This window comes from Saimiri boliviensis, chromosome 17, assembly GCF_048565385.1.
Source record: "Saimiri boliviensis isolate mSaiBol1 chromosome 17, mSaiBol1.pri, whole genome shotgun sequence".
Taxonomy (NCBI): domain Eukaryota; kingdom Metazoa; phylum Chordata; class Mammalia; order Primates; family Cebidae; genus Saimiri; species Saimiri boliviensis.
In genome coordinates this window covers 51468786-51488427 of record NC_133465.1, presented here as the reverse complement: position 1 = coordinate 51488427, position 19642 = coordinate 51468786, and the positions used below count along the sequence as shown (strand labels likewise).

General features: G+C 40.7%; 1 protein-coding gene and 1 pseudogene across 1 annotated transcript in view; one reads left to right on the top strand and one right to left on the bottom strand.

Moving 5' to 3' along the window:
* Positions 1-19642, top strand: part of LOC101028810 (leucine-rich repeat-containing protein 37A3) — a 51215-nt gene that overhangs the window by 11419 nt on the left and 20154 nt on the right. The window contains exons 4-6 of the mRNA XM_074388788.1: positions 90-161; positions 3068-3139; positions 4089-4169. Coding sequence (XP_074244889.1) covers positions 90-161; positions 3068-3139; positions 4089-4169 — 225 coding nt within the window. The remainder of the gene's footprint in view (positions 1-89; positions 162-3067; positions 3140-4088; positions 4170-19642) is intronic.
* LOC104650179 (non-histone chromosomal protein HMG-17 pseudogene) lies at positions 18369-18695 on the bottom strand (annotated as a pseudogene).

Here is a 19642-nt window from a genome sequence, read left to right as displayed (position 1 = left end):
CAGCTTTCCTCCACATATAGGAGATAGTCCTGTGTAGCAAATAGTTGTAGTTTGCATTTTAATCTAGAAATAACTTTTTCATTTTCCAGAATTCTCAGTGAAAATTATTTGACTGAATTACATAAGGATTCATTTGAAGGCCTGCTATCCCTCCAGTATTTGTAAGTTAGTTAGTTAATCCTATGTATGAGTTTTTAGTCATATTATCTGTAAAATGAATAAGGAGTTCAAATTAGATAATCTCTTTTCTTCCAGGAATAAAATTCTTTAATTCTGTAAGTTTATATATGCTCTTAGCCCATCTCTAGCATTAGGAACTTCCTATGCATTTTCAATCTTTAAATTATATAGACAAAATACAGACAGAAAAAAATTCACATGGTGAATCCGAGAAGTGATTGACACTCATATGAACCTTGTTTTATAACTGTTCACATACCATCTTCTTATATTCAGTCTACAACCAAGAAATCAAACCTCATCTAGGGTCTGTTTTTAAATAGTCCATTAAGTTAATGGCTTTTGCCTTTTTTTTTTTTTTTTTTTTTTTGAGACGGAGTCACACATTGTTGCCCAGGCTGTAGTGCAGTGGCTTGATCTCGGCTCACTGCAATCTCCGCCTCCTGGGTTTGAGCAATTCTCCCGCCTCAGCCTCCTGAGTAGCTGGGACTACAGGTATGCACTGCCACGCCCAGCTAATTTTTTTGCATTTTTAGTAGAGTCCAGGTTTCACCGTGTTGGCCCAGATGGTCTTGATCTCCTGACCTCAGCCTCCCAAAGTGCTGGGATTACAGGCGTAAGCCACTGAACCTGGCCGGTTTTTGCATTTTCAAAGGCCTGTGAAAGAAACAGAAAAGAAACAAAGAGAAATATGCAACAGAGATCATATGTGGCCCACAAAGCCTAAAATATTTACTACCTGACCTTTCCAAAAAAAGATTTGAGAAAGTTGGTTTAGTAGAATGAAAGGAATTAAAGTTAACTTCACATTGTTGTCTGAAAGAGAAGAAAATGTAGACCACCTACATTCATTTGAACATCATCAATTCAGAATTTTTTGGTAATTTAATTTGAATTAAATTAACATTTAAATACTCAAAAATCAGCTGAATTACATAAATAATATTATCCAGAATATTAAGCTACCAAGAGAATAGACTGATATTAAGGATTTCATTTTAGGAATGGTTATATTAAAATAGTTGTTTAAAATGATGGTCAAGTGGTATAGCTACAAATGTTTACACTAAGTGAATGTGTCAGAAATGCCCCTAAGTCTTCAATAATTACAAAAAACTATCTCCTCAACCCTGTTTCCAAGGAAGGGATAACTGCACAGTATTTCTGTCTGTTTAGAGATAAGAAGATACTATGTTCATTGCTATGAAAGCTTGATTCTTATCCTCTGTCCATGGTCCAGAGGTGTGTATGTCATTAATCCTTATTAAGCTCATTAGTGATACTCCTTTGCAAACTGATTCTTTCAAATGCAGAAGGCTTAAGGAAAGTGGGTTTAAAGACCCTCAAGTGGATGCCAAAGTGCTACAGAGGCCACGAAGTAATAAAACAACATTTCCTTTAAAATAGTCATTTTCCTTCTATGCACTACTCACTCCCCCAGCTATCCATTTATTTTGCAGATATTTGAGTTTGCTTTATTTCCATTGTCAGTTTTAAACATGGTGGGCAATGCAGATGAGCAAGACCTAGTCCTTGCTTTCAAGGAGTTTATGCTCGGAAGAAACGGGATGAAAAATAACTACATTAAAAAAGAAGAAATAAATGTGGGCACTAGGAGGGATAAATTGTTTCTGGAGCATAGACAAGGGAGAAAATGACTTCAATTTGGCCCCAGGAAGGTGTCACTAGAACAATGCCATTTGAATAGGACTTTGTGGACAGATATCTTGGGGAAAATATTCTAAACTTGCAAAAGGAAAATGGGAGAAGGCCAAAACACAGGAGTGTTTTGAGGAATACCATGAGTACCTGTAGAATATAAGGAGGGAGAGTAGGAAATTGGAGTCAGATCTTCTAGGGCTTTGAATGCCAAGCTCAGGAGCCATAGTGGGGAACCGTGTTATCACAGCAGTGCTGTAAGATAGAACTGCCTCACAATCACTGGGAGGGCACGTTAGAACTCAGTTCTGGACTCCACTCTCATAGTTACTGATTCAGTTCGTCTAGAGTGGGACCAAGAATTTGCATCTCAATGATTTCCCAGGAGATGCTGGTCTTTGCAAGCCACTCCTGGAGAGTTTATATGATGACTGTGTTTGGGTAGTTTAGGAAGGGAGAGACCAGAGATGGAGATATCAGCCAGGCAACATTACACCATCCAGGTAAAGAGGGAAGGACAAGCTGACAAGTGGAATCAATAAAAATAAAAGAGCCAACTGTAGTCAAGAATGGGTGTTGACTGTACCGGTTTTTATTCGAAAAGTGAAAATCCAGTTCTATGTCGTTCTTGTTGCCCCATCACTATATAACTGAAGAAATTGCTTTCATGAAATATTAAAGCAATATAAAGCCAAAAATGAATTTCTATTACTATGATAGAAATTCTGTTAATATGATTTGAATTAGTTCAGAGTTATGTGTTAAAGGGTTAACTTCCTTCCAAATGATGTGAAAGGATGTCTTTTATTTCTTCTGATATTGAACTGGCTTAGGAAAACAAACCTAAACTAGGAAGGTATATAAATGTGAGACTATTCCTTTTAATATTGGAAACTATATGTAGAAATAGAAACTTTGAGCTCATAATCTGGGATTTGATGAGACTACAAAAGGCATCTAATCAAGTCTACTGCTCTCAGGAATAATTAATCCCAAAGTCTATCAAGATCTATAGTTGTATATTTTATTTATTAAGACCATGAAGGTAAGACTCCAGGAGAGGTACAGGCAGGGTTAGGAGCTCTGGACAGTTTAAATACACGTCAAAACGTTTAGAGCTTAGATGAAAACTGTGTATTCAATACTCTTCTAAACTCTTACTGTTTATTCATACTAATTTGACATCTAATAACTAATCAAGGCAATATTTTCCTTTTACTTTTCCTAGAGATTTATCCTGCAATAAAATACAGTCTATTGAAAGATATACATTTGAATCACTACCATTTTTACAGTCTATGTAAGTTACAAATAAAACTTGATTACATTTGGAATTTATATAAAACTTAATTATAAACCTCTTTGCTATTCATTCTGAAACATGATTAAAATTTTACCAGTAGAAAGTTAACTAAAATTATATAGCAAATCCTTTTTGTCTCTAGCAAAGATTAGTGTGAACATTATTACACAGATATAGTGAATCATCAGAGAGCAGTGGTTCTCAACTAGTGTGATTTTGTACTCAGGTGACATTTGGCAATGTCTGGAGACAGTTTTGGTTGACAATACTGTGGTTGTGCTCCTGGCATCCGGTGGGCAGAGGCCAGAGATGCTACTAAACATCCTCCAGGGTATAAGACAAATCCCCACAGCAAAGAGGTTTTTTTTTTTGAGACAGAGTCTCGCTTTGTCGCCCAGGCTGGAGTGCAGTGGCTCGCTCTCAGCTCACCGCAGCCTCTACCTCCCGGGTTCAAACGATTCTCCCGCCTCAGCCTACCAAGTAGCTGGGATTACAGGTACCCACCACCATGCCCAGCTAATTTTTGTATGTTTAGTAGAAATGGAGTTTCACCATGTTGGTCAAGCTGATCTCAAACTCCTGACCTCATGATCCGCCCGCCTTGGCCTCCCAAAGTGCTGGGATTAAGGCTTGAGCCACTGAGCCTGGTGGCAAAGAGTTATATAGACCAAAATGTCGATGGCAGTGAAGTTGTGAAATCCTGTTGTAGAGAAATAAAGATCACTAAACACAAGTATTTACTGAGCATTCACTGTTTTGTATCTAATGCACCACATGTGCAATGTTAAAGTATAAATCATAAGCTAGTATCGTCTACAGTGAGACTTCTTTAGTGCACAGAGAAAGGATTGAGGTTATGTTCCATCCCATATAAATTAGAATCATGGCAAATGATAAATGTTCTGAAATAATTTTTTTTTCCTTTGGCTTGTGTCTTTTTCTGTAGAAATCTTGGTTGCAATTTACTCACAGAACTGAGCTTTGGAACATTTCAGGCCTGGCATGGAATGCAGTTTTTACACAATTTGTAAGTGTAAACAACTATTTACATGTGAAAACCTCATGCATTTATTGGTTAGCTGGGTATAAGCCCATTACGAACTCTGAAAATATGTCTTAAGATCCATTCCTTTTTCTCAAATGGGGAAACTAAGGTACAAAGGCCAAGAGACTTACATAGCTTATATATGACTTGCTCTGCTTTTCCTACTTCTGAACTTTGACATGGGCAAGAAAAGACATCAAACAAATGACCCTCCAATTAGCCTTGTTAACAGGCATGGTGGTTCAGGCCTGTAATCCCTGCATTTTGGGAGGCAGAGGCAGGCAGATCACCTGAGGTCAGGAGTTCAAGACCAGCCTGGCCAACATAGTGAAACCCCATCCCTACTAAAAATACAAAAAAATCAGCTGGGCATGGTGGTGCAGTTTTTTGCTCCCTGGAGGACTTTGTGTTAAGCTTCCTTCCTTGTAGCTAAATGTTGCAGACATTTAAGCAGTTAGAAACGGTGCATATGAGCAGGAATCAAAGTTAAATCCAAAGTGTAGGGCCAGGTATGGTGGCTGACACCTGCATTCCCAGCACTTGGGGAAGCCGAGGTGGCTGGATCACCTGAGGTCACAGGATTTCGAGACCAGCCTGACCAACATGGCAAAACCTGTCTCTACTAAAAATACAAAAAATTAGCAGGGTATAGTGGCATGTTCCTGTGATCCCAGCTACTCGGGAAGCTGAAAACAAGAATGGCTTGAACCCAGGAGTCATAAGTTGCAGTGAGCCGAGATTGTGCCACTGTCCTTCAACCTCCGCCAGGCTAGTCTTGAACTCCTGTGACCTCAGGTGATCCGCCCACCTCAGCCTCCCAAAGTGTTGGGATTACAGGTGTGAGCCACCACACCCGGCCAAGATGGTGTTTATGTTAATTTGCAAAAAACAATATGTAAAGAAAATACATCACCATAGCTTATTTTCCATATACTCTCCCGACAACTCTTTGACCATAAATACAAATTTTATTCTCTTGCAGCTTAAAAATTCTGTGATTTCTCTGTATAATATAACTGACAAATCAGAGTGGGTATGTTCAATGGCCTGAAGGGGGCTTTAGACTCAAGGTGAAGATTCTCCTTTACATCTGACTTTAGAGAGGACTTTCCACCTCTCTTGTATTTCAGAAGTCTAGTTTCACACAGTTCATTTTGAGGTAGAGGGAGGCGTTCAGGAAGTGTCTGGCCTAGAGCAGCAGTTTCTGCAGATGCACCTCTCTGTCCTCCTTGATTTGCTGATGCCTAACTTAGGAAAAAGACACTGAGGGTCTGTTTTTCTTTTGCCCTCACATCAGAGAATAGGCTCATTAGGTTAATCAAATGTCTTAAACTCACCACCGTTACTAAGCACTTTATAACACTGGGAGTCCCTCATAAGAATCTGGTGGCTGGGAGCAGTGGCTCACACCTGCAATCCCAGCACTTTGGTAGGCTGAGCTGGGTGGAGCACCTGAGGTCAGAAGTTCAAGACCAGCCTGACCAACATGGTGAAAACCCATCTCTACTAAAAGTTCAAAAATTAGCTGGGTGTGGTTGCAGGTGCCTGTAATCCCAGGTACTCAGGAGGCTGAGGCAGGAGAATCACTTGAACCCAGGAGGCAGAGGTTGTATTGAGCCGAGATCATGCCATCGCACTCCAGCCTGGGCAACAGAGTTCGACTCAGTCTCAAAAAAAAAAAATAATCTGGCCAACTTCACTACAATTATGTAGGCAACACTGAGAAAACACTGGAATCACAGCTGATAAAAAGGAATGAATTCACTCAAAAACATTCACTCAGTGCCATGTCCATTTGTGCCAGGTACTGTATGAATGCTGGGGGTACAAAATCCATCTCAAAGACACACCAAGATGGGGACTTTCATACCTCAAGGAGGAAGCAGATGCTGAGGGGAAAACATAGGAGAGCCATGTTGGGATCTGTACAGCAGGGTGACAAGGGGAGGACAAAGTAGGAATGGATGGTGGGTTAAGGAAGACTCGAGGAGACACCACCTTGCTTCTCTTGAGTTTCTGTGTTCATCTTAAACAACAGAAAAAGGCATTTGCTTCATGGTGATGAGAAAAATCAGAGCTAGCTGATATTGGAAATTAGTACTGATTTCATGTAAACAAGAGTAGAGCTGTACCCTTCAAACTAAGTCACAGTTACTTTCAAAGATTGACACAACGGTCTCAACACAGCAAGTGGATGTTGGGGGCTGGGCTCCTTTGTTTGGAGTCAAATTTTTCTAGTAAACAATGCTACATTGAAGATTCATATTTAGCATATGTGACATATAGCCCCATTGCATTTTGTTCCAAAGGCAAATTGCCAAGTAATTTTATGACCAATATGGCACCATTCTGTGGTGTTTATAAGTTGGAAGAATATGTTCCTGTATTATGTAAGTTTGAAGAGAAAAAAGAGGCCCCAGCTGTGGGGGATTGATGGTGAATTGAAAAGAGCCTAAGCTTCAGGACTTCTCACTTGCACAGGCCCCTTCCAAGGTTCTGGGAGGGACCCTGGCAAATTTTGTATTCATGATTTTTTACGTTTTCACTAGATAAGGTTCAGACCCCACAAAATTCTGAAATTGCCCCTGGGTTCCAAAAGTTACAACCCAGTAAATTTCTTGAATGAAGCATCTATGTTATTGACAAATACTGACTGGCCAAGTTAGTGTGGTAGAGTCAGTCTATTTTGAATCTGAAATCCATCTCAAAGGCATACCAAAATCTTATTAGTGGACTTAACTGGGTTCTGCTGGCCCAAGCGCAGTAAAGCCAAATAGCTATATCAAAGGTTTGTATTGGGGAAAGGAGGGCATTTATTTGCAAGTCATCTAAGCAAGAAGGACCAGGCAGCTATCAGAGTCCCCCTCTGAATGGTAGCAATAATCATATCGCTTACAGATGAAATCATGAATGAAATGGTTTATGGAAAGCCAGCAATGATTGATCATCCTAAATGTTAGCGTGTTTATATTTTTTCCCTGACTTTAAAGTGCTTCTCCTTCATTTCCATACACAGATCTAGTCTAATGGCTTATCTTTAAAAATTCTTCATCATTTCATTGGTTCTAACCATACAAACTCCATAATTTTAGAAACTGGATGACTTTGCAATGTAGAAAGGCTATACTTTATTCAGATAGAGCACACTCACATGCTGGCTTGTCTGTGGCACATCAATATCGTGCCAAGAATGTAAGCACAAAGAGAGAATAAGAGGAAAATCCAGGCTTTATCCCACTATTAGAATATCAGTGATGTAGGTGTGGCCACACTGTGATGGCACAAACATGCCTTGCTGTTCCCCCCAGTCTGCTGACATCGGCTTCCTTTACATAGCGGTGGATGCACAAAAGTTTGCACAGTTGAGGGTATTGTCATCACGTTTTGGTATGTACTGGAACAGAGAGGCGTAAACATTAAAGACCAAAAGAACAACTCAGGTCTGTCCTTTGGGGTGATTTAGGGTGGCTGTTTAAATTAGTAATGGTTGAAAAGTCTTGAGATTGTCACACCTAGCGACTCTTAAACTTTTCTTCTCTCACTGCAGCTTATTCTTCTCCCCTGTGTAACACGCTGTCTCTTCCCAGAAGCTTAGCATTTCTTCCTCTGCCCCATAGCATTTTTTCAACACTTACATTTATTAGGTGCTGTTCATGTTCTAGACACCTAAGTGCTTATACAAGTGAGATAACATGTCCGACATTCTTAGAATAGTGCTTGGCATATGATAAATGCTCACTACATGTTACCTCCTATGAGAGCTCATTTTCATTTTTCCAACAACTCTGTGATTTGGATATTGTCATCATTTCTATTTTGCAGATGAGGAAGTTGAAACTCAGAGATGCTGGGTAATTTACTTAGGTTCACATGGCTATTAAGTGGCAGAACCGCTTACAAGCTTTGCAAGTAATTTTCTATGCAGCTCTTAGTTCCTCTGTAATAGGAGCTGAATGATGACAATTTGGCTTTGTGTGCATCGTATCCTACTTTCTAACTTGAATAGAACCTTTAGAGCAGTGACCTCCACTTCCCTCTGAGAATCCCATGCTTCTGGAGCTCCTGACTGTACCACTTCTGGGCATCCCCAGGGTTTATGCTCACTGGCCAGTGCTGGTGTGACATCATGATGGCTGAGCACCATCATGTGCTGTGTCCAGCCCACTGCTAGGTGCTATACTCATTTATCCCTCAGACTGCCTTGGGCTGTAAATGCTACCCAGAAAAGTTCATGTTCGTTACTCAAGTCACTTCACCAGAAAGTGACAGAGCCAGAATTCAAACCCAGGTCTGCCTGATTCTTGGTTATTCGTCATTGCCAGGGAGTCTTCTTCAAGATTATTCTCAAGAGTTTAAGATACAGGCTCAGGCCAGGCACGGTGGCTCACGCCTGTAATCCCAGCACTTTGGGAGGCTGAGGCGGGTGGATCATGAGGTCAAGAGATCGAGACCATCCTGGTCAACATGGTGAAACCCCGTCTCTACTAAAACTACAAAAAGTTAGCTGGGCATGGTGGCGCGTGCCTGTAATCCCAGCTGCTCAGGAGGCTGAGGCAGGAGAATTGCCTGAACCCAGGAGGCGGAGGTTGCGGTGAGCCGAGATCGCGCCATTGCACTCCAGCCTGGGTAACAAGAGCGAAACTCCGTCTCAAAAAAAAAAAAAAAAAAAAAAAAAGATACAGGCTCATGGCCAGGCATGGTGGCTCATCCCTGTAATCCCAATACTTTGGGAGGCTGAGGTGGGCAGATCACTCAAGCTCAGGAGTTCAAGACCAGCCTGGCCAACATGGTGAAACCCCATCTCTACTAAAAATACAAAAATTAGCGAGGTGCGGTGACAGACACCCATAATCCCAGCTACTCTGAAGGCTGAGGCAGGAGAATCACTTGAACCCGGGAGGTGGAGGTTGCTGTGAGCCAAGATCATGCCACTGCACTCCAGCCTGGGCAACAGACTGAGACTCCATCCCACCCCCACAAAAAAAAAATTGGCTCACCATTTCGGATTCTCTAGACTTTGCCCCTGAAAAAGGGTTTACATGATACAGTCAGAGGTCTTGTAGTGAGGAGCTTGGTATGGAGAGCTGTGTTTTCATGGCTCACAAACCTATGTAGATGAATAAAGGAAAGGGGTTACTTTCTCCCCAAGTACATCACACATATTGGATGAGGGTCTAGGTCATCTTATTTCTTTGACTAACTTCCTCCATGGAACCAGTTTTCCCTGACTGCCTTGGGATTCTAGCATAGATCATTTTGGAGTTTATTTATTTTCACGGCCTGCTTTGGACATTTTTTCAGCTAAAGCTGCTAGGATTTCAGTACATCTAGGACAGTGATGACATGTTCCAGTCCTTTCATCTCTGTCTCCTCAGTTAATAGAAAGGAAACATAACCCATCTGTCTGGACCTATATAGAAGAATTTGGAGAGAAAAAAAAACAGCCAAGAAATATTCCCTTATTTTGTGAGCTACCTTTTTTCTGTCCCATTGTTCTGTAGCAAAAGGCTGGTACAAAAATATTTGAATTTTTCTCTTCTAATAAGGCATATTTAAAAAAATTATCTGGAGCAATACTTCTTAAACTTTGACTCTGAGACAGTCTTTGAGGCTAACGGCTTGCCATATTTTATTCCCATGAAGATATCAAAAAGGCAGTGGACTGGGAGTCAGTGCACCTTAGTTTAATGTATAAAATGAAGGACTTGAACCAGAAATGGAAATGGTCATCTACTGTGCATGTAAAAACCCTTGAGGCCGGGCTCGGTGGCTAACACCTATAATCCCACCACTTTAGGAGGCCGAGACGGGTGGATCGATTGAGTTCCAGGAGTTCAAGATCTCACTGGGTAACAAAGTGAGAACCCAATCTCTACAGAAAAACTTTTAAAAAGTAGAAACATAAATAAATAAAAACTTTCATATCATTTGGTTTGTGGAAAAGAGTTGCTATGGAGTCCTCAAAGTTAAGCTGTTGAGTCAGTTCCCATTCAGTCTCTCCATGGTCCAGGCACAACCTTAGTCAAGAAAAGAATGCCCTATAACAGGAGGAATATAGGATAATATTGTGTGACCCTATATTTTGATTTTATTGGGGACAAATGCAAAGATCCTTATGTCAGTTGGAAAAGAACTTCCTAGTTCAGAGATAATGCTGAGCTCAAGGCTACGGATGAGCTGTCAAGAGGGAAGGCAGGTTGGAGAGTGAGATAATTTTAGAGGAAAGGTAACGAACTGCTAAGTTGATTTGGCTACCTATTGCTTTACAGTCATATTTTTATTATTTTATTATTATTATTATTACTATTTTAAATAGAAACAAGGTATCGCTATGTTACCCAGGCTGGTCTCAAACTCCTAGGCTCAAGCTATCCTTCTGCTTAGGCCTCCCAAAGTGCTGAGATTACAGGCATAAGCTGCTGTGCCCAGCCTACAGTCATGTTTAATAGCTGGGAGGAAAGTGGGCAGGGGAAGATATAGAAGCAGGGGGTAGCCTACTTGCACAGAGCCCACCAGTGATCTTACAGGGTTTAATGACAGAAAAAGCACGAAGGATATTTAAAGCCCTAGTTTGAGAAACCATGCTTAACCAGTCACGTGGCACTCACATTCTTTCTTTCTCTGTGTAGCATAATCTTATTGAATATAAGTGTTACAAAACAGGTTAATGGCACTGAAAAGCCATCTGGAATAGGAAGAAGAGGTTGATCACAAGGCAGGACAAGCTGTGGCTCCCAGCCTCTCGCCACTGACTCACCCTGACCTTGGTCAAGGGAGAGTGAATCTTCACTCCTCTTTTTTCCATCTGCCAGCATGTTTGGTCTTCACACCTGGTGTTCCGTTTAGTACACCATGCTTCTTTGTGTTAAATTGAGATACAATCCACATACTATACAATGCAGTATTATAATGGGTACAGTTCAGTAGTGATTGACAATCACCATTATCTAGCCTCAGAACATTTTCATCACCCCAAAGAGAAACACGGCACCCATTAGCCATCACTCTCCATTGCTCTCTTCCCTCAGGCCCAGATAACTACTAATCTACTTTGAGTCCCTATGGATTTGCCTATTCCAGATCTTTCATATAAACGAATCATACAGTATGTGGCCTTTTGTTTCTGGTTTCTTTTCACAAAGCATGTTGTTTTTAAGGTCCACACATGCTGTAGCACGTATCATTCCTTTGCAAGGCTGAGTGATATTCCACTGGATGGAGACTTCACTATGTCAGTTCATCTGTTCATCACTTAGTGGACATTTGGGTTGTTTCCACTTTATTTTGGCTTTTATGACTAATGCTTCTATGGACATGCATGTACTAGTTCTGGTGTGGACATGTTTTTAATTCTAGGGTGCATCCCTAGCAGTAGAATTGCTAGATCATATAGCATCTCTTATATTTAACTTTCTGAGGACCTGTAAAACTGTTTTCCACAGTGGCTGCACCATTTTACTCTTCCACCAGCAATGTATGAGGGTTCCAATTTCTCCATGCCTTTGTCAACACTGTCATTGTCTCTCTTCTCATTACAGCCATCCCAGTGAGTGTGAAGTAGTATCCCACTGTGGTTTTTGATGGACATTTCCCTAATGAGTTAAGACATTGAGCATTTTTTATGTGCATATAGGCCATTTATATATCTTACTTGAAGAAATGTTTTTTCAAATCCTCTCCCCATTTAAAACATTGAGTTGTCTTTTTATTGAATTTTAAGAATTCTGTGTATTTTCCGGATACTCTGCATATTAGACCTAATCAGATAATTCGCCAATATTTTCTCTCATCCAGTGACTTCTGTGATTTTCATGAGAGTATTCTTTGATGTACAAAAGTTTTTAATTTTGATTAAAATCTAATTTATTTTTCCTTTGGTTGTTTGTACTTTTGGTGTCATTTTTGTGTATAAAATGTTTTATTCTTCTTTAAAAGGGTTCAGGGTTTGGTTTTAAATCAGGCTGCATACATTTCATCAGTCTGACATTCCTTTCACCATGTCAGCCTGGCTTCAGCTAGCAATACTTCATTAAATTCAAAAGAAAAAATTGTTTTAAAAGAAAAAAAAATCCAGTTTGGAGAAGAAAAAACTGTTGCCTGAGTTAAGGTCATGTGATTTACTCCCATGTTTTCTTCTAAGAGTCTTATCATTTTGGCTCTTATATTTAAGTATTTGACATATTTTGCATTAATTCTTATAATGGTATGAGATATGGGGGGTCTACCGTCTTTATTTTGCATATAGATGTCCAGTTGTTCCAGCACCATTAAAAAAAACCCAACATTATTTCCACATTGAATTGTTTTAGCACCCCTGTCAAAAACCAATTTGCCATAAATATGAGGGTTTATTTCTGGGTTGTCAGTTCTATTCTATTGATTTATCTGCCTGTCCACATTCTGGTATCACATTGTGACTGCTGTAGATTTGATTTGCGTTTTGAAATTGGGACATTTGAGTTATTCTTTTAAGATTATTTTTGCTATTTTGGGTGCCTCAAATTGCCATATAATTTTAGAATTAGCTTGTCACTTTCTGGAAAGAAGCTAGCTGGGATTTTGAAAAGAATTGTGCTGACAATAGCAAAGACATGGAAAATGCCCATCAGTGGTAGACTGGATAAAGACAATGTGGTACATATATAGCATGGAATACCATGGAGCCACAAAAAAAAAAACAAAAAAAAAAAAAAAAAAAAGATCATGTCCTTTGCAGCAACGCAGATGCAGCTAGAGGCCATTATCCTAAGCAAACTATCACAGGAACAGAAAACCAAATACCGCATGTTCTCACTTATAAGTGGAAGCTAAACATTCAGTACATGTGGACAAAGAAAAGAACAACAGACACCGGGGCCTACTAGAGGGCCAAGGGTGGGAGGAGGGTGAGGATCAAAAACTACCTATTGTGTACTGTGCTTATTACCTGGGTGACAAAATAATCTGTACACCAAACCCCCTGGCATACAATTTACCTATATGACAAACCTGCACATGTATCCCTAAACCTAAAATAAAAGTTAAAAAATAGATGGAGGCTGGGTGTGGTGGTTCACACCTGTAATCCCAGCACTTTGGGAAGCCAAGGTGGGTGGATCACATGAGGTCAGGTGTTCGAGACCAGCCTGACCAACAAGGTGAAACCCCATCTCTATTAAAAATAGAAAAATTAGCCAGGCATGGTGGCAGGCGCCTGTAATCCCAGCTACTCGGGGGGCTGAGGCAGGAGAATCGCTTGAACCTGGGAGGTGGAGATTGCAGTGAGCCTAGGTCACACCATTGCACTCAATCCTGGGTGACAGAACGAGACTCCAATGAAGATGGGGTTTCACCACGTTGGTCAGGCTGGTTTTGAACTCCTGACCTCAGATGACCTGCCCACCTCGACCTCCCAAAGTGCCAGGATTACAGGTGTGAGCCACCACACCCATCCAATAAATGGGAACTTTAACTAAAAAAAAAATTGTGGTAAAAGAATTGGTGTTAATTCTTCTTTAAATATTTGGTAGATTCACCAGTGAAGCTGTCTGGTCTTCAGCTTTGCTTTGAGGGAAGTTTTTTGATTACTGCCTCAATCTCTTTACTTGACATAGGTCTATTCAGATTTTCTGTTTTTTTCTCAAATAAGTTTCAGTAGTTTGTGTCTTTCTGTAATGTGTCTGTTTCATCCAGGTTATCTAATTATTAGCAAATATTTTATATAATCCTTTTATTCATGTTATAATCCTTTTTATGTCTGTAAGAACAGTAGTAGTGTCTCCTCTTTCATTCCTAATTTTAATAATTTGGTCTTCTCTATTTTTTTCTTGGTCAGTCTAGCTAAAGGTTTGTCAGTTTTGTTGATATTTTCAAAGAATCAACCTTTAACTATGTTGATTTTCTCTGTTGTTTTTCTATTCCCAATTTCATTTATTTCTCCTCTAATATTTATTATTTCCTTGCTTTGGGTTCAGTTTGCTGAGAGCTTCCCCCGCCCTCCACCCAGTTACCTCCAGTGGAAGTTTAGGTGCTTGACTTGAGATTTTTGAAATATCTGTGGGCTGAGTGCAGTGGCTCATGCCTGTAATCCTAGCACTTTGGGAGGCGGTGGTGGGAGGATTGGTTGAGCCCAAGAGTTCAAGGCCAGCCTGGGCAACATACTGAGACCTCATCCCTACAAAAGAATTTTAAAATTAGCTGAATGTGGTGTCACAGTTACTCAGGTGGCCAAGGCAGGACGATCACTTGAGCCTGGGCGGTTAAGGCTGCAGTGAGCCATGATTGTGCCACTGCACTCCAGCCTGGAAAAAAGTGAAACCTGTCTCAAAAAATGAAAACTAAAAAAAACAAAATATCTGTGGCCAGTTGCAGTGGTGTGTACCTATAATCCCAGTACTTTGGGAGGCCAAGGAAGGAGGATTGCTTGAGGCCAGGAGTTGGAGACTAGCCTGGGCAACGTAGTGAGATCCCAGCTCTAAAAAGCTTTTTACAATTATTCAAGTATAGTGGTGTACACCTGTGGTCTCAGCTACATCTTAATTACATAACATTGTAGTTCAGACTAATACCAACTTTGTTTTGATAGTACACAAAAACTTCGCTTCTCTAAAGCTCCACTCTCAACCCCTCCTTTATACTGTTATTGTCACACATTACATCTTTATACATTTTATGTTCATCACCTGGATTTATAATTATTGCATTATGCAATTATCTTTTTCTTTCCTTTTTTTTGAGACAGAGTCTCCCTGTCTTGCCCAGGCTGGAGTGCAGTGGCACAGTCACTGCAACCTCCACCTCCCAGGTTCAAGTGATTCTAGTGCCTTAGCCTCCTGAGTAGTTGGGACTGCAGGCACACAACCATGCCCAGCTAGTGTTTGTGTTCTTAGTAGAGGCAGCGTTTCACCATGCTGGCCAGGCTGGTCTTAAACTCCTAACTTCAAGTGATCCTCCAGCCTCAGCTTCCCAAAGTGCTGGGATTACAGGCCTGAGCAAAAGTGCTTTTTATTTCTTTGTGCAGATTCACATCAGTATTTCTCATAGGGCAGGTCTTCTAGCAACAAAGTCTCTCAGTTTTTATTTATCTAGAACATCTTAATTTCTCTTCTTTTTCAAAGGTAGTTTTGCCAGGAATAGAATTCTTGGTTGATAGTTTCTTCAGCACTTTGAACGTGCCATTTCATTGCCTTTTGTCCTCCACTGTTGTGTGTGGTTGTTTTGTTTTGTTTTTAGACAGGGTCTTGCTCTGTTGTGCAGGCTGGAGTGCAGTGGTGCAGCCACTTACCTCACTGAAGCCTCCACCTCCCAGGCTCAAGCAATCCTCTCATCTCAGCTACCTGGGTAGCTGGGACTACAGGCATGCACCACCATGCCCAGCTATTTTAAATTTTTTTTGTAGAGATGGGGTTTTACTACATTGCCAGTGCTGGTTTCTAATTCCTGGCTTCAAGCAATTCTTGAGCCTCAAGCCTCCCAAAGTGCTTGGGTTACAGGTGTGAGCAACGGTGCCCAGCACCTCCATTATTTTTGGTGAGAAAAACAATGAGGATTGTTATTATCTTATTGAGGATCTCTTGTATGTGATAAGTTGCTTTTCTCTTGCTGCTTTCAAGATATTTCTGTCTTTGACTTCTGTCAGTTTGATTTAATATGTTTAAATGTGGATCCCTGAGGTTTTCCTATGTGTAGTTCCTTGAGCTTCTTGAGTATGCAGATTGTTTTTCATCATGTTTGGGAAGTTTGGGGCCATTATTTCTTCAAATATTCTATTTTTTTCTATTTTTCTTCTTCTGGGACTCTCATTATATGTACGTTAGTAAGCTTGATGCTGTGTTCCACAAACAGGTCTCTGAGATTCTATTCACTTTCATTCATTATTTTTTATTTCTTTTCCTCAAACTTGATAATCTCAATTGACCTTCAAGTTCCCAATTATTTCTTCTGCCTACTCTAATCTGCCATCGAGAACCTCTAGTGATTTTCCTGTTTAAGTTACCATACTTTTCAACTCTAGATTTTCTATTTGGCTCATTTTTGTGGTTTCTATCTCATTACTGATACCCTCTATTTCATAGAACTGAATGATTTCTCTTATCTCTTTGAACATATTTTAAATAGCTGAATTACATCTTTGTTTAGTAGGCCAGGCATGGTGGTTCATACATATAATCCCAGCACTTTGAGAGGCTGAGGCTGAGGCCAGGAGTTCAAGACCAGCTTGGGCAACTTAGCAAGAACCCACCTCTACCAAAAAAAAAAAAAAATCTTTATCTAGTAAGTCTAACGTCTGGGCTTTCTCAGGGACAATTTCTGTTTCTTTTTTTTCTCCCTGTATATAGGCCATACTTTGTTTCCTTGTATCTTTCATAAATTTTTGTTGAAAATTGAATATTTTAAATAATATAATGTAGCAATTCTGAAAATCAGATCCATGCTCCCAGGATTTGGTGTTATTGCTGCTAGTTAGAGTAGTTGCTATTTATTATTTAGTGCCTTTTTTTAACTTATTCTGTAAAGTCTTACATTATTTGTCATGCATGCCCACTGAAGACTCTCCTTGGTTAGCTTACTGATCAGCTAATGATTAAATGGAGATATACTTAAATTCTTGGAACTGATAAGTGTCTCCTAGTTTTTGCCAAGGGGCTCTGTGTACATGTTGGGGCATACCTTCAGCACTTAGCCAGACAGTTTACAGCTATACCTTAGCTTTCACTTCTTGCTAGTGCAGAACCTCAAGATCAGCCAGGTGTGAGAGTTTCTGGACTTAGCAGGTCTTTCTTGACCATGCTCACAGCCTGCCCTGTGCATGTGCTTGACATTCCAGATTCCCAGGAATATGTCTTATGGTCTTCTAGTTTCCCAAGGATATATCAGAGTGTTTCAGAATTCCTGTGGATATCTTATTCCTCAGCATTCCCTATTAAGCTTTTTGATTAGGATTTTTCCCCCAACTATTATCCATTGCCTCATACAGTTGCCATGTTAAAACACTTGTCTGTAATTGTTTTCCAAAAACACTCTCTGTGGAGAGGCTTTGCATTAGACAGTTTTCATTCTGGTCAAATAAAGACAAACCTTTCTAATGAGGTCTTCTAGGGAACCACCAGACAGATGACATAATGACAGTTCACTGAGAGTAAGGCTTTGAAGGAGCTCCAGCTCCATTCTGCTTGCCCTGGTTGGGGATGTGGGCTACTTTTCAAGGCAACTACTGATCTAGAGAGTGAGGAATTGTCTAAGGCAAGTTAACACAAATCTTGCTGTTCTTACAGAAATTATTCTTGAATAAATGCTCCTTGAGTTGCTGTAAGACTTTGATTACATTTCTAGAGTTCTGAGAAAGTTCATTCTGGTCCATTTTTTTGGCCATTTTTTTCTCCAAGCCAAACTGTATCCAGCTTTATTAAAGATATTTTCCATAAACAATCATGTTATTTCAGGCAGGACATGGGAAGACAATCATTAACAGTATACAATAATTTTCAAACTCCCTTCTTTGATGGACCACCAAAAATCAGAAAGCCGCTATAAAACCCAATGAAGTCTTCATCTGATGCTGCGAACAGGGAAAGTTTAGAGTGAGGATTGACATTTCACATTTAGCATGTTGTTTAACAACTTTTCACAAGCAGACCCTGCCTTTCAGGAAGTGAAATGAAAGTGGCAGAATTTATCTGAAGATCCACAATCTAGAAATGGAACCACTGCTCTTTTGACAGGTGCCACCTCAGTGGCATCACTGGCAAGTCCAGATTGCCTGACACACTGGTAACCAATGGCTGGGGGTCAGGTCCCAACAGATGTCTGGGCTTAAGGGAGTTAAGTCTGTGCTGAAAGACGGAAAGGGAGAAGAGGACATAAAAATGAATTTATCTTTCTATGCCACAAGGCTTTTGTGTGCCAAGGGGTCCATGCGTGTCAAAGTCAGGGAATCCCTCCTCCTGGGAGCCAAGAGGAAGTCTCTCAAAACTAGGAGGGAAAGGTGTTTTCCCCACATCAATCCAGCTTTGGAGACATTCTATTAATGACATATGCCCCTTCCCCCAAAACAACAATGAAGTGTTCTGTGTGCTAACAACAGAGCTTTAAAAAAAAAAAAAAAGTTAAACAAAATTCTGAATTTTTATAAAACTTGATAAAAAATAGAGTTTCAAATTGTACAGTCACCAGAAGTACACAGTTATCAAAAATGCCCACACTTCACTTGGCATCTCCAGCACCTTTGGCTTTCTGTGCCTGGTCTGTTTTGGCATCTCCATTTTCTGCAAGGTTATTCTCTTCCTTGCCAGCATCAGCTTTTCCCTTTTTCCCTTTGGGTACCTTCTTTCCCTTGTTTGCAGGGGCCTTTTTAGGCTTGGGCTCTGGCTTTGGAAGAGCAGGTTTAGCAGACAACCTCGCGGATCTTCTCTGTGGTTCGTCCTTCACCTTGGCTTTATCTCCTTTAGCATCCCCTTCAGACTGTCTCTTGGGCATGGTGGCGACAGCGGCGGGACGTAGGCGCTGGGCGCGGGATGCAGCGGCGCATGGGCTTTGGCCTATCCGGGGGTCGTTCTCGCCTCTTCTTCTTGGCATTGCTCCTTTATGGCCATTTTTTTGGTTTTTGTTGCTTTCATGAAGGGATGAATTTTCGAGTGTCTTTATTCCACCATTTTCACTGATGTCACCTACAACACAGTTTTTAATTTCTAAAGTCTCATCGGCCACATGTCTGTAGTCCCAGATACTTGAGAGGCAAAGGAAGAAGGATCCCTTGAGTCCAGGAATTCTGGGCTGTAGTGTGCTATGCTGATTGGGTGTCCGCACTAAGTTCAGCATCAGTATGGTGACCTCCTGGAAACAGGAGACCGCCAAGTTGCCTAAGAAGGGATGTCGCGACCGGGCGCGGTGGCTCAAGCCTGTAATCCCAGCACTTTGGGAGGCCGAGGCGGGTGGATCACGAGGTCGAAAGATCGAGACCATCCTGGTCAACATGGTGAAACCCCGTCTCTACTAAAAATACAAAAAAAAAAAAAAAAAACTAGCTGAGCGTGGTGGCGCGTGCCTGTAATCCAAGCTACTCAGGAGGCTGAGGCAGGAGAATTGCCTGAGCCCAGGAGGCGGAGGTTGCGGTGAGCCGAGATCATGCCATTGCACTCCAGCCTGGGTAACAAGAGTGAAACTCCGTCTCAAAAAAAAAAAAAAAAAAAAAGAAGGGATGTTACAGTCCAGTTCAGAAATGGAGCAGGTCAGAACTCCCATGCTGATCAGTAGTGGGATCAGGCTTGTGAATAGCCGCTGTTCGACAGCCTGGGCAACATAGTGAGTGAGAACGTGTTTCTTAAAAAAAAAAAAGTCTCAATGACCGTAGACTAATTAAATATTTAATCATGGGAAATGATTAGGGAAAATAAATAAAAAGAGAAACTATAATTCTTTCTCTTTTTTTTTTTTTTTTGCTCTGTCGCCCAGGCTGGAGTACAGTGGATCAGTCTCGG